General features: G+C 34.0%; 1 protein-coding gene across 2 annotated transcripts; it reads right to left on the minus strand.

The window, feature by feature from the left end:
• Window positions 1-7948: 7948 nt before the first annotated feature.
• On the minus strand, window positions 7949-13612 carry LOC108989487 (protein tesmin/TSO1-like CXC 2). 2 transcript variants are annotated; one of them, XM_018963111.2, is made up of 10 exons: window positions 13288-13612; window positions 12177-12337; window positions 11306-12089; window positions 10449-10924; window positions 10225-10299; window positions 9200-9380; window positions 9023-9118; window positions 8877-8943; window positions 8565-8712; window positions 7949-8395 (listed from the first exon to the last, which is right to left on the minus strand). In XM_018963111.2, the coding sequence occupies exons 1-10, from the start codon at window positions 13591-13593 to the stop codon at window positions 8137-8139; spliced, it is 2553 nt and encodes an 850-aa protein (XP_018818656.2). In that variant the 5' UTR covers window positions 13594-13612; the 3' UTR covers window positions 7949-8136. The 2 variants fall into 2 exon arrangements, with proteins under 2 accessions (XP_018818656.2, XP_018818657.1); XM_018963112.2 differs by having other exon boundaries at window positions 7949-8485; window positions 13288-13550.
• Window positions 13613-14000: the final 388 nt, after the last annotated feature.

Raw genomic sequence — 14000 nt, forward strand, 5'->3', positions numbered from 1 at the left:
GCACTGGCTTTTTATAAAAAAATGAGTACTAATAAAAAAATGTTTTTTTATACATTTTCTATGATAAGATCTACTATCAAAAAACTATCCCAAACTTATATATCTACGTGACACTAGTACAAATCTTTTTTCTTAGAGCATTCTTAATGGATTCTTTATAATATATATTTTTTTTTAAATATAAAAAAATGCTCTCAAAAGTGTCATTCATTAGATCTTCTATTTTAAAGATATTTTTACATTCTGCTATAGTGAATCTCTAGATGTAGAGAATACTATTCATTATTGTAAACATTTTTAATTAATTTCTCTTCCCTCCTCTTGCTAAGTTTCTTATTTCTTCAACTCTCTTTATTCATATTATAAGATCATTGAAAATGAATATTCTAGTAATATATTTTGAGAATATTTTCATTATATAATTTTTTATTTTTATTTTTTGAATTAATTTATATTTTAATTTAACTTATAAATTTAGATTAATTTAAAATAAGACATAATTATATGACATTGTATACGAGGAGATATTATAAATATCAAAATTTATGAAGATATCATTAATAGTCAAAGAAAATATTTAAAATAAATAAAAAATTAAAAAATATAATATTTAAATTATACGAATAAAAAATAAATAAGTTAAATTATGATATATTGTAAAATAAAAATAAAAATAAAAATAAATATATTTTAAAGAATATGATGAAGCATTTATTAGGGATTCTCTTATAGATTGCAATAACACTAGGCAGTGGTACCCTTTTAGAGTGGGTGAAGACCTTTTTAATAGTCTGCCCTTAGGACGGTGGAGCCTGCATGCATCCTGCATGACATAATGTCACTTCATCATGAATAATAGAATTCTGGCCTCAAAAACTCTCTTTCTTTCTTTCTTTCTTTCAAGTTATTACCACAACTTGATGATACTTTTATAATTAGGACCTGTTTGGAGATCAAGTGGCATAGATGAGTCCACGTTTTTGTCAACTACGTACTTGCCTTAAACAGAGGGTAAAACGACAGCATTTGATAAGTATAAATCAAGAAATTAAACCTTCTTGTCTGATTGGCTTGATGTCTTATATATGAGGAGGTGTGGGACAGAATCCTCACCAACCGGGAAAAGGGTATCATGATTGCAGGCGAGAAAGTTAAGAGATTTGCAAAAATAATAACTGTACTTTCTTTTTTTTAGGTTAAATAATTAAAGGATTAATGGACCAATGAGATCCATACATTTTTTTTAATTCCCACCATTACTATATATAAAGTTATAACCATGATCACCATCTAATTATTTTCCTAATTATATGGAAAAATGCTTACGGGATCCCAAAGTTTATTCTCTTTCATGATGGTTATGATAATTATTAGATACTTAATTAACATGATAATAATGAAAAATCAAAATCATTGTTGTGAGAAACGAACAAAGAGCATTCCTTAGTTTAAGGCAGCTGAGGATGTCTATGATTCCGTCTCTTATTATTGTCGAGTACTTGTATTTTTTTTTTTAAATCTTTTAATAAAAAAATAATATTTACCTAACTTTTATGTACTCTCCTAACAAAAAAATTGATAAATATAGAATCACATACATGAAAAAATTCTTTTTTAATAATAAATTCTTTTTAAAAAAAAAAAACCGAGCCTATTGATATATGATGATAATTGAACGATTTTTGTTCTAAGTACACTTTGGATGAGTGTGCGATAAATGAGGCTATCTAATTTGCACTCGGTGAAAATACTAGTTTGTTAATTGGCAGCTTAATTAGGCCGGCATATGGATAGCCGAGATAAATTTTATTTTAATTTTATTTTGCTTATTTTTTGAGTGGTCACGATATTGATATAGATCGTAGCTACATCAGCAAAAGGTCGATTTAAATGATTAGCATATGCAACGCAGTACATGTTTGAAAAATGAGGGTCCCCTATCCACGTGGGTGAATGTTGGACAAGTCAATATGAATGCAAGCTGTCGGCATAAACAGTCGATCCCTCTGCAGGAACTGTCGTTTCGATGAATCCGTGGGGGGGGTGGGGGCATTCACTTTGACTTGGGAGTATTTCATATTATACATACATATTTCACTTTACATTAGGGTCTTAGTTCATGTATTGGGAGTATCATGTGACATTAATAGAGTGCTAAGCTGTGACGAAAAATATCATTAATATTAGTTTAAAATACCATTAAATGATTAAATTCATGGTAGGAGAAACTTACGTGCATACATGGTGCATGCATGATGGTGGAAGTGAGAAGGAAATCTAGCAATGATACCTTTTTTTTTTCATCCGAATAAAGGCATATCCGGCAATTAGTTTTGTGGATACTTTTTTTGTTTTTTTGGTTGTTAAAAGCCAGATTTTGTGGGTACCTCACCTCGCTAGTTACATAAAGCAGGCCTTTTTCTCTTATTGTTAAGTATGAAAAAAAGCATGTCATATGCTTTTATGGTCCAGGGAACACGACAGAACTAGATTAGCACAAGTGGATATCGTATATGGGTATGTTAAAGAGGAATCATGTACATTGTACATACCGAGAAATATAGTTATTGATGTCATGTTTCGCAGCCTGCAATTCCACGATGTTGGACTCGGACCTGATTACTGCTGAGATGATGAATAGGGGGCTCGGGAGTCGTGGTACCTCCGATGCTTAAGTTAGTTTCAGTATAGGAGAGACAGAGAGAAAAAATCGATCAAGTAAGATGATAAATAGAAGTATTCAAGAGTGTGAGTAACCCCCTTCTCAGTTGAGGGATGAAGTATTTATACCTAGCTGGGGTGAACCCCGAGGTGGAGGTAGCTAGTGTGCGGTTTCGTACTGGGATCAGGTGTCCCTGCCAGGCCTGATCACGGTTGTTGCTGACACCCAGGGGCATGCTGTAGCGTGCCAACCCCTAAGACGCATTGAATGCAGCGTGACTCCTATCATAGCGTGCCTGTTCCCGTTTCATTAAATGTGGCGTGATCCTGATCAGGCATGTTTGTCCTCATGCGCCTTCCGGACAACATGGTCAGGGACAGAGGATGTCCCTAACTATCGGCCAGTTATGGTGTCAGGCTGTCTTGCCTTACCTCCCGTCCTTTTGTCAGTGAACCATGTCCAGTGCTTCTCATTTTGGGCCTTCCAGAGTAACCCAACTCAGGCCTTCTCTCGGGCCTGGTCTTGAAGATTACTCCCCTCAAAATATCATTAATAGATGTGTGTGTATATATATATACATAATGTCATTTTGGGGAGATATAAAATGAGAGAATTACCGTTTTTTTTGTTCTGAACAATGGGATGAGAAGCCTGACCTATAACATCGTTTCGTGGGTTTGGTTGTTTTAACAAAGATTGGAAGTGACAGAGGACGTTACTCAATTAATACTAAGAAAGTGTATATGCAAAGAACGTGTATTTCATTGTTTTTGCTTAGATGATCATGAATGTTTTAAATACATGGTAGTAAACCTAAATTTAAACCCAAAAACTCACATATTGTAGAGAATAATGTTATTCTAAGACATTTACACTATAGTACACTATCTAGTATCTATATCACTTAAATAATAAGATTTTATTTGTAAGATTTAAATTTTATAATTTATCTTTTAAATTAAATTATATTACGTAAATAGTGTGTGATGTAGAGACCTTAAAATAATATTATTCGTTTGTAGAACTTATCCCATGAAAGGCAACCTGGGTATCCTCCTATGATTAGGTTTTGCATACGGAGTGATTATAGACTTACAACTTATTTATAATTTATAAACAACTTTAAATATAATAATATTTTTTATTAAATTTAGATTGATAAGAGCAAAAATAAAAGTCAAAATAATATTTAAAATAATATTATTTTATTACATAATTATAAACAAATTGTTATACAACGGTAAGTCTGGCATTTCTCTTTGCATGCTCTACCAAGACTGCAATGTTAGGCTGTGTTTGGGAGCTTAAACCTTTCATTTCTTTACCATTATTCACAATAGTTTATTACTATTTACAAACAATTAACTACTATTCACAAAGTATTGAATCTCTCCAATTGTACATCTACGAACAATACACAAACTGTTGTATACATGCAATACCTTTAAAAGCTTTTTATTGTTTAGATATTGTTCTGATTTTTCAGTATGGGTGTCAATATGTGACACGACTTGTGAATTTAACATGAACATGATGTAAAATTAGCGAGTTTGAGATTTATATTAACAAGTTCGGATCAAAATAGGTTGACTCGTTAAGACACGATTTATAAACAGATCAGTAACATGTTAACCTGCTTAATACGAAATCAACCCGTTTTGACTCATTTATAATTTATTTCAAAATTAAAATTTTATTTTTGTTAAGTTATAATATTAGTACTTTTCATTATAATTATATTTTTGTTATTTTTATTGTTGTAATTGTAATTTTAGATATATGCTCATATTTGTTATTGTATAATTTGTAATATTATTTTTATTATATGTTAAAATTTGAGAAATATTAATATATATTTTTGAAGATATTATGGTTATTAATAAATATAGATTTTAACTTTATGTAAAATTATGTTAATCAGGTCAAATAAATTATGCGTTTTATTTCAATCTATTTACATAAAAAAAATATATTTAAATAAATTATGTTGTGTTAATATATTTTTAATTAATTATTATACGAATCAAAACAAATGACACGATATAATCTATTATTTAAAAAGGTTGAATTAAGGTTTCAAAGCTTAACAAATTGGATTCAATATATAGAATATTCATGACTTATATAACATGACACGAATCGTTTCGTCGGTAGCATCGTAAGCTGCAGGCTATATATCTACCAATGTACGACAGTAGTGTCGAATGTTGCGAAGGGACGGAGAACCTAACATCATCAAGCCGCAACCTCAACGAGCTTAATTAATTCAGCAAGACCAAGGCAAAAGCCAGCCTTTGTGGTCAAGTGTAACCGTCATGATCCTGTCACTTAGCAAGAACTCTGTATATGGGGGGGGATGTGATGTATGTTATATTACCTACCAAGCCCTAAATGCTTTGAAGACACTAATATAGCTAGCTGTACCTCACCGACCCATATGATGTGAATGTGATCTCTGTATCCCTCACCTCACTATTTTACATCTCTGCCCCTCTGTCTGTCTTCATAAAAGCAAAGCCAAACGTGAGTTGATGCATGCTGTGGAACACCTTAGCAGCTAGCTAACCCCATATCTACCAGCTCCCTTAACTCACACTTCGGAAACTTAGCTAATCTCTCTTGATATATATGATAGATTATATCTACCTCCCAACAACCTCATCAATTACACTTTGTCTTCAAAGTCCAAAAAGTAATGTAGAGAGAGAGAGAGACACGAGTAGATCCAAAGGAGTATGGACCCAACCGAAAGATAGAATTCAGATTGTGTTTTCGTTTTTTAGTGTCCTATCCAGCTATGCCTCCACCACCTTCCTGAAAAGCTGAATCACATGGCTACCATGCATAGATTTTACTAGAAAGGTGAAAAAATGAAGAATCAAAATGGTAAATATGTTTTGCCCCCCCACGCATGCATGCATAAACAGCCAAAGCTGAAAAAGGGAAAGACATGGCTCTCCATATCTCACCCATGTGGACGTTATTTATTTACTTTATTTCACAGCAAGACCAAGGCAAAAGCCAGCCAATCAATATTTCATTTGTAGTTACAAGCTCCATTTTTAACCACTTTTTTGTATTTTTTTTTTTTAGGAGTTAAGAAAACTGGGTTTCCAGGATTTTCTTTCAGCAAAAATGGGTAATTTCCCTCTCTTTTATTTATTTTTTTATTTTTTTAATTTCAATGAAAATGAGGTCAAAAATACCTATTTAATAAGAAGACGTACGCAACGATGGAAATGTCATTAGGATCAGTTATTACTTATTGACTTCAAAAGCCTGCCTTTACCGAAGAACGTACCGGCATCTATTACAATCGAATAAGAGAAAATATACTTACAACCGTGAATTGCGTAACCGCTGCGTAATCGTTTTAAAAAAAATGAATAAAATATAAGACCCACATAAAAAAAATTAATTTTTTAATAGTAGACTCCACTTTTTTTCAAAACGATTACGCGGCAATTACGCACTTCACGATTGTATGTAGAATTACTCATCAAATAAAGAGCGTTCACATTACGCTGAACTACTCTTGTGTTGAATTTTACTCAAAAATAATCTTATCTCTCTTTTAACAACTCAAAATCTCATACGTCTCACTTCTTATCTCTTTCTCATATTATATTAAAATAATATTTTACTATTCTTTTTTTCTTTTATTTTTTCTACTCAATACTCTGTACATCCTCAACTACTCAGTTTTTTTATCTTTCGGAGAAAGGGCAGAAGAAAAACTTATGTATACATTTTCGTAATTATTTAATTATTTATTGTGCCAGTATTTTCGACTTTTCATCTGTAACGAATTCTTCTTAACTATCTATCTCTCTAAACTTTAATGTTTTCAAAATCAGTACTTTTGTAACAATATTATTCTTTTAAAAAAATATATTTTCCCAAATGATCAATTTAAAAAAAAAATAGATTATCTCAATGGTTACATTTTTGTTAAAATTCAAATGATTGGAAGAAGAGTTTGTTTTGCTGATTAAATAAAATATTTATAAAAAAAAATGATTTAAGGATGAACAGAAGCTTCCATATTTAGAAATCCACTGTTTAAAATTGAAATACCAAAAGTTTTCTAAAAAATAGTCAGCCTGATGGGACTGATGCAGCTCATTGGCATATATATAGGTATCATTAATGTTTTGATTTTGAATTCTGCAGCCTATGCCTTTGGGTCTTATTTCCTCACTTGGTCTCGTTTTGTTTTGGGCCATAGCTTAGTTGGTTTTGCTTTCCAGTAATTACCAGACTCGAGAAAAAGAAGCCTTGCTAACAATTCTAGCCCGCTACGTTGACATTGTAAACTCTTAGTAAACATAATGTTAATTAAAAAATTCAACTCATAGGAAGATTGATCAACATATAAAATTACTTTTCTGACACTCCTACAGTAATTCTCTTTTAATTGAAATATACTTATGATACGTTATATTTATTTTGTAATAAAAATAATTTTATAATTTAACATAACATATCAAATCACGTCAATTTGTAAGTTTATTTTTGTAAAATCTTTTTGTGTCCAAAGCATTTCTCATTCTCTTTTAACATTTACATACGCCAAAAATTCTATTCATCATCCACACATCACATATAGTTCTTTTATCTTTTTATTTTTCTCTTAACAAATATGTGGTATAAGGATGATGAGTAGAAAAACTTAATTAATTTAGTACAAATAAAATAAAAAATAAATAAGTGTAATGTGTGAGATGTTAAGTAGCAAATTTCAAATGCAAAATTGTGGTCATATATCCCTGGAATTTATTAGAATTACCATTTTACTTGACTATTTAAAACGCACGAGAGTCGCCCTTCACTTGGCTGATGGGTTATGACTCGGACTCCCATCATCTTTTAATTTGTAAAATCACCGACCCTGTGCTATCCTCTGCTTTACATGTTCAAAAGAACTCTCGCCATTCTTTGTAATAAACACATCTTACCCTGTGCCATTCATCCTCCTGGTTTCACTTGTTCCTACAAAACCCATGAACTCAAGGTGCCCTCCAACACGATCCATTACCATACCAAGTCATCTCTCTGAAAGACTCTTTAAGGCAAATTCCTACTAAGCTACTGGGAAACTTTTCACTAAAGCGAGGATAGTTCAGGACCTGGATGATATACTTTCCAATACTTACAATTTTTGAAAGTTGGCATGCATCAACTGCAGGCTATTCTAATTAACGGATTTACGCGAAGAAACATTTGAGCAAGATCCAATAAAGATGGTGAGAGCTTTGACAGAATCCAGAATCTATCAGGTTACGATTGGAAAAACTAAAGCACTGAACTACGATAACATATTATACAAGAGAAGTATACATTATGGGGAAAAGATAACCATATTATTACACAGGTGCTCAAGGCAAGCTAAGATGACAAGAACTAAACAAGATATTTTTCGACATAATGATGATTCGGAAAAAAAAAATTGATTTTATAGTAAAATAATCATTTCAATGCTTGGGAGTGAGAGAAGGAAACGAAGGAATAGATTGTAATATCAGCTTCCGGCCACTCCGGCGACTAGGAGATGACCCAAAATCACCATGAGGAGGAGAGACCCTCTTACTGTTTGGAGAAGCAGATTTGATGCCAGTACTAGGAGAGCTGTCGCCACAGAGAATCTCAGGCATTTCATCTTCTGGAACTGTTTGGAAACGCCTTCCTAACTTGGGTAGGGATCGGAGAATATTTGGCTTTCCAAGTTTTTGGCTGGTATATAATCCAGAAGAGGACCCCACAGTAAGAAAAGAAGATCTTGACAGTTTGCCATTTGATGAAAATGGCAGCGGAACCAACGGTCTGACACATAAATTTATTACTTTAAAGCTAATAAATTGAATATGAATTTTTTAGCCAACAAAAAGTATGAAAAATGAACCTGCTTAGCCTTAGTGGAGTTGTAGGAAGAGTGGTAGCTGGATTTTGCTCTTCATTGTTCTGAATGTCGGATTTCTGTATAGCCTTTTCCATTTCACATGCATCTGTTTCTTCTTCTATATCAGCTTCTGTACCTATTGGAGCACATCCTGTATTTAAAAAAACAAAAACTAATGACTGGAACATACAATATTCAAACAGCAGCAGTATGCATAACTTTGATAGAAATACTAATAGGAAAGATAACCATTAAGGAGGAAAAAAGATAATTTGATGGTTGCAAGCAGCAATATGCACCAGGGTTCGGACTCACCATCCTTTCTACCAAATGCATTCTTACATCCTTCACATCTGCAGCTAATAGAGCATCCGACTCCACCCTTCAAAGAAAACAACAACCATTTCTCAAATTAGATTATATAGGAAATCAAAAGCACACAACTCTGCCGAAGGGAAAACCTGATAGCATTCACAGTATTTCTTAAGGCAATTTGATTTCTTGCAGTTGCATCCCCTTTTATGCCGAGCTGAAGCAGGGGTTTTGCTGGATTCATCCTGCAAGAGGAAATTTTGCAGGTTAAATTGCAGTCCAACTTTCATATTGAGTAAAGAGTAAGGCCAGTCTTATTATCTAACCCCAATTTCAGTTACAGATTCAGAGCTCCTAATCACTTTTGGAGCAAATGCAAGAGGGTTGCGGGACTCAATCTGTTTGCGAGTTGCAAGAACAGTATCTTCATGAATAGGCTTGTTGAAGCACTCTTGACATGAACATGGCTCTATGCAGTATACACCAGCGGCAAAACATTCACAATAACTGGATGGAAAAAGTATGAGGAGCAGGAGCAAAATAATAAGCTACGTACAAAAAACTAAGAAACCATTTAATTTGCAACCAAAACCTTTATGACACATCCACTACCACTAATGCAAGATCTAAGCAACATAACTAGAAATAGAAGATAAAGGTAGAAGGAAATGGCTACAGGGACTTGAGAGAGTTGGATAGCAGGACCGAATATTATCCAATATAACGGTATCATAAAATATGGAGGTGAAAAAAAAATGCACAAACTATAACAAGCTCGAGCTTTTGGAAGGCTTGCTCAGGCATGCAATCTCCTGCAAACTTTTTTGTGGGGGGGGGAGGGGTGGGGACAAGTGAGTAGGCCATCGGTTTCCCAAACTCCCAGGACATGTTGGTCAGCCGGGCACATGGGAAATGCTCACACTAGTGGAAGAGAAGCATTGAAAACAAAGGTACTCATCAAGTTACTTTATCAAGTAAGAAAAAATCTTTAATTCTGTTTTTATCACATTATTGTTAAAAAGGAACCCTTTGCCTCCATCACTTTGTCTCATTAGTCAACTCCTTCATTTTCTTTCATTTTCTTCCCACTCAACCCTCTTTTCCAAAAGTAAACAACTTCTTCCAAGAATATTAAACCATCACTATGCCCTTCTGGGGAATGCCTGTGGACTTTGTAGCCCGATTAAACCATCACAGGAAGCAATAGCCTTGACATCTCTCACCTTGAGACTCAACAAAGAAATAAGATTCAGTCAATCCGAGACACTTGGTTTTAAAAAGTTAAGACCAATCAGCAAGCATGGTAACTTCTACATTCCAGTTGACTTAAGAGAGAACTGTTAAAACTTACAGTTTCAAACACTTTGATTTCTTACAGTTGCAACGCTTGCAGGACTCACTTTCTCCAGCATGTTCCAACCTGCGCCTGAAAATCCAATTCAAACTATCAAATGACAAAGGAAGAAGCCAGGAAAAGTAGAAAAAAAAAATATTTTGATAGGTAGGAAAAGTAGAAAACATCTACTAAACAAAATACAAAATGAGAATAATTACTATATACATAGGTGCACATGCCTCTTCTTTTTGGGGCTATTCTGATTGAGCTCTTCACTAACTAAATATGCCGATGCCTGAGATGCATCTTCCACATGAGAAACCCCATTTTCAGCAAGATCCGTGTCTCTCTCAGCAGAGACTGAGGTCAAGGATTTATGAAGTGGTTCTTGACTGTTTGTAGGGGAGTGCAATGAAGCAGTGGAGCTCGGTAAATATAATTGTATTCCAGAGGATAAACTTTCATGCTTTACATTTTTTTGATCCTTTGAAGTTGTTGCAAGAGCATTTAAGTGCAAACCAATTCCAGGTAGAATGCACCGAGAGGAATCTCCACTAGGTTTAATTGCAACCAGCTGCTTATCATAACAGTTAATCTTCTCATATAGCATTGAAGAACTAAAATTTGAAGCATCACCTAAGGCCTTCCTACGAGCTCCTGCCATCTCAAAATCTAGGCAGCGCCTTCGCATACCACGGTGCAAATTAGAGACGGCCTATACAAAGACAACACAAATATGTGTTATGAAATATGAATGTCTAGACTTAGAAAAACAATCTATCAGTAAATAAACCTAGTGTACATTAGTGTAAATAGGTTACCTTAAGTTAGTATGACGTTTAATAATTACATATGCAACAAAAACTGAAGATGTGATACATGGAAATTATCACATTTACAATTTTGTAGCATATGATTATTTTTTGTAAACTGCGTATGATATATATCACTTCGAAATCTGCTGATTTTCAAATCGGAAGGTAAAGTTGAGGGAAACTCGTACAAAAAATATATCCAAAGTGTGGATACTAAATACATTCTGCAGCTACAACCAATGCTGCAGAAGTTTGCAATAGACCCTAGTTGTGCCATTTACCTTAGACGCATATGGAATGCATTCTGCCACCTCACTCTCCACTTGCTCCCTCATATGGCTAGACATACCCTTACTCAGATTACTCTCAGCAGCATTGTCCTGTGTCTGCTCTATTTCCTGAAGCTCATTGCCTTCTCCAGTTTCAGCAGAAGGATTATCTGTTTCATACTGCTCACCAGAACCAATTGGATCAACAATTTGCATTGTTTGCAAGTTTTTAATGTCATTTTGATGGAGTTCTGACATAAGAGAAGTAGAAAATCTTATTCGGGGGTCCGTTGACTTCTGAATTGACCCTTTAAAAGCTTCTGAGTTATTGGGAGAATTAAAGATTAATAGATCAGTTGCATCAGAAATTAAACTCTCCCAATCACATTCCATCCCTTCTTTCTTTTGGCCAATTCGGCACATCTCAGATAGATGCACTTCACCTTCAGATGAACCATTTCCGGAGGCCTCTTGGCCATATTGAATAAGTGATGCTGACTTGCTCACCAATTCCGACATACAACCAATCTCGAAATCACAACTAAGTGTTACGCCACATTCAGGACTACCACAATCATATTTCAAGGTACATGGAAGCTCAATCACAAACTTTGAATGTTCACTTGACGGCTGAGCAGAAGCTACTTTAAGTGAAACCTCTGAATCAAAGTTTTCTTGTAGCTCAGCCGAGTTATCGTGCAACTGAGCCGCATCCACACCAGTTCCTTCATTTGTGCCAATTTTATTTCCATTTCCAGATGAAGACTCAGGTTTTGACGGATCTAGACAGTTATGTCTGAAAATAAGAATTTTGAAAATCAAGAAATCAGTGAATATTGTAACTTTAGGCCAAATATAAACGACAAAAGAAAAAATCCCTTACCTTTTCAGGAACCTAGATTCCTTGTGAGAATTGACATGGGGTGAAGTGAAAACAGAAGGAAGAGATGCGAAATTAAGCGGGTTGAACGTCTGAGTAATATGTATGGACTTAACTGGCTTGATAGGAGAAAGACTGTTGATATAGTTGAAGACAGGTGAATCCTGCTTGCAGTGGTAAACAACATTTCTAAGAGCATGATACGAAGTAAACATAAAAAGGGAATCACAAACATTTTGAAAAATGGACATTCAACCATTCTCAAGCATCAACTGTTGTAACCTACAAAACATCTTTTGATCTAAATCAAACCTCGCATAAACATCAGAACTTTCCATGAATACTGCAAGATACACATGAACAAAATTTGTCCAAAACTGCAATGCCACCAAATATTTCCCTCATATAAACCTAAATCCTTCTGGAGAATAATATTTTTATTTTGAAAAGAGAGAATTAACCTAAATACACAAGATAAACAAGTAAACTCGTGATAAATAAATAGCGTAAACTAAAATTGCAAAAATTAAAACAGTTTTACAAGTAAATTATCTTTCAAAACACTTGCAGAATCCAACCAGAGCCTAGTACTGTTCCTCACAATAATATATATAAAACTTCTTTTTTCGGTTAGCAAGTAAAGTAACCCGGATGAAACCCAGAAACCAGAAGCAGGCAAATAACCATCAGAATAGCAAAAATTTAACTGAACTTGGAGATCTAATCCAGTTGAAAATAAATACAAAACAAGCATTTCCGAAAACCATAATTAAAAGAAAAAAGTAAAGAATTAATTTTTATTTTTATTTTTTATATATAGGTAAAAGTAAAGAATTAACTTAAGAAACAAAAGTATCAAATTCGTCACTTCAAGGTAAAAGAATAACACCCCATTCGACAACATAATTCCTAGTCCCACTGAAGATCAAATATTAACAATAACCCCACTCCCCCACTCAGAAACCAAATCAAGCTCATGCACATAGAGAAACCAAGTCAACCTCCTAAAACATGGACAAGCTTGTTATCACCAAGAAACCCACAAAACAAAACCCAACACAATAAACCACTAGAAGTACCAGAAACAAAAACCAAATGGGTCACTGCATCTCACCTCGAATTTAGAGATGGGTGTCCCGATCTGGTTCCTCTCTGGAGTGTCCATGTCCAGAGAAGAAGCTCCTCCACATACCTCTCCTTCTCTTTCTCTCTCTCTGTGTCCCGGTCTCTCTATACTCTCTGTCACTTTTCTTCTCCCACAGTGACTTTCTAGCAGATGAGATTCAAGAAGAAGCGGGAACGCGGGAGTGGGAGTAGATTTTCTCGTGGGGATAACCCGGACCCTACCACCACCAAATACCCAGCCCCACACCCCAACACACAGCTCCCACAGCTCTTCTATTATATTATTTATAGGCATGTGTATGTCTTTTTGTGTAGTAAATAGTTCGTATAGTTTTAATTGCTGTAAAAACCAAAGTCGAGACTCGAAATGCTGACTCCTCTCCTCTTTCCTGAAACTTTCCTTTCCTCTTTTCCTTTTCCCAATCAATGCCGGTGTACTCCTCAAACTTACATCTGATTATTTTAATTATTTTATTTAATAATTAAGAAATGAAGTTGTATATTTTTTTTTAATGATTAAAGATGTTAAAAATATTTAAAAAAATTAAATAAACTATCGGTCACTTTAACCGTAACGCTAGCAGTACTTTTTACACAAATCTCAAATAGACAAATCTTATATAAATTCTTGTAAAAAAATACTACAGTTTAACTGTGTATAATAATCAACTAGTGTCGACATAATTAACCAATAAAATAAAA

This window comes from Juglans regia, chromosome 7, assembly GCF_001411555.2.
Source record: "Juglans regia cultivar Chandler chromosome 7, Walnut 2.0, whole genome shotgun sequence".
NCBI lineage: Eukaryota > Viridiplantae > Streptophyta > Magnoliopsida > Fagales > Juglandaceae > Juglans > Juglans regia.

Coding starts and splice junctions, on each gene's coding strand:
- LOC108989487 (XM_018963111.2), bottom strand. CDS start 13,593: ATGCCTATAAATAATATAATAGAAGAGCTGTGGGAGCTGTGTGTTGGG. Junction 9,381..10,224: donor AAATCAAAGTGTTTGAAACT/GTAAGTTTTAAC, acceptor TTTTCCATCCAG/TTATTGTGAATGTTTTGCCG. Junction 8,396..8,564: donor ACTCCACTAAGGCTAAGCAG/GTTCATTTTTCA, acceptor ATTATATACCAG/CCAAAAACTTGGAAAGCCAA.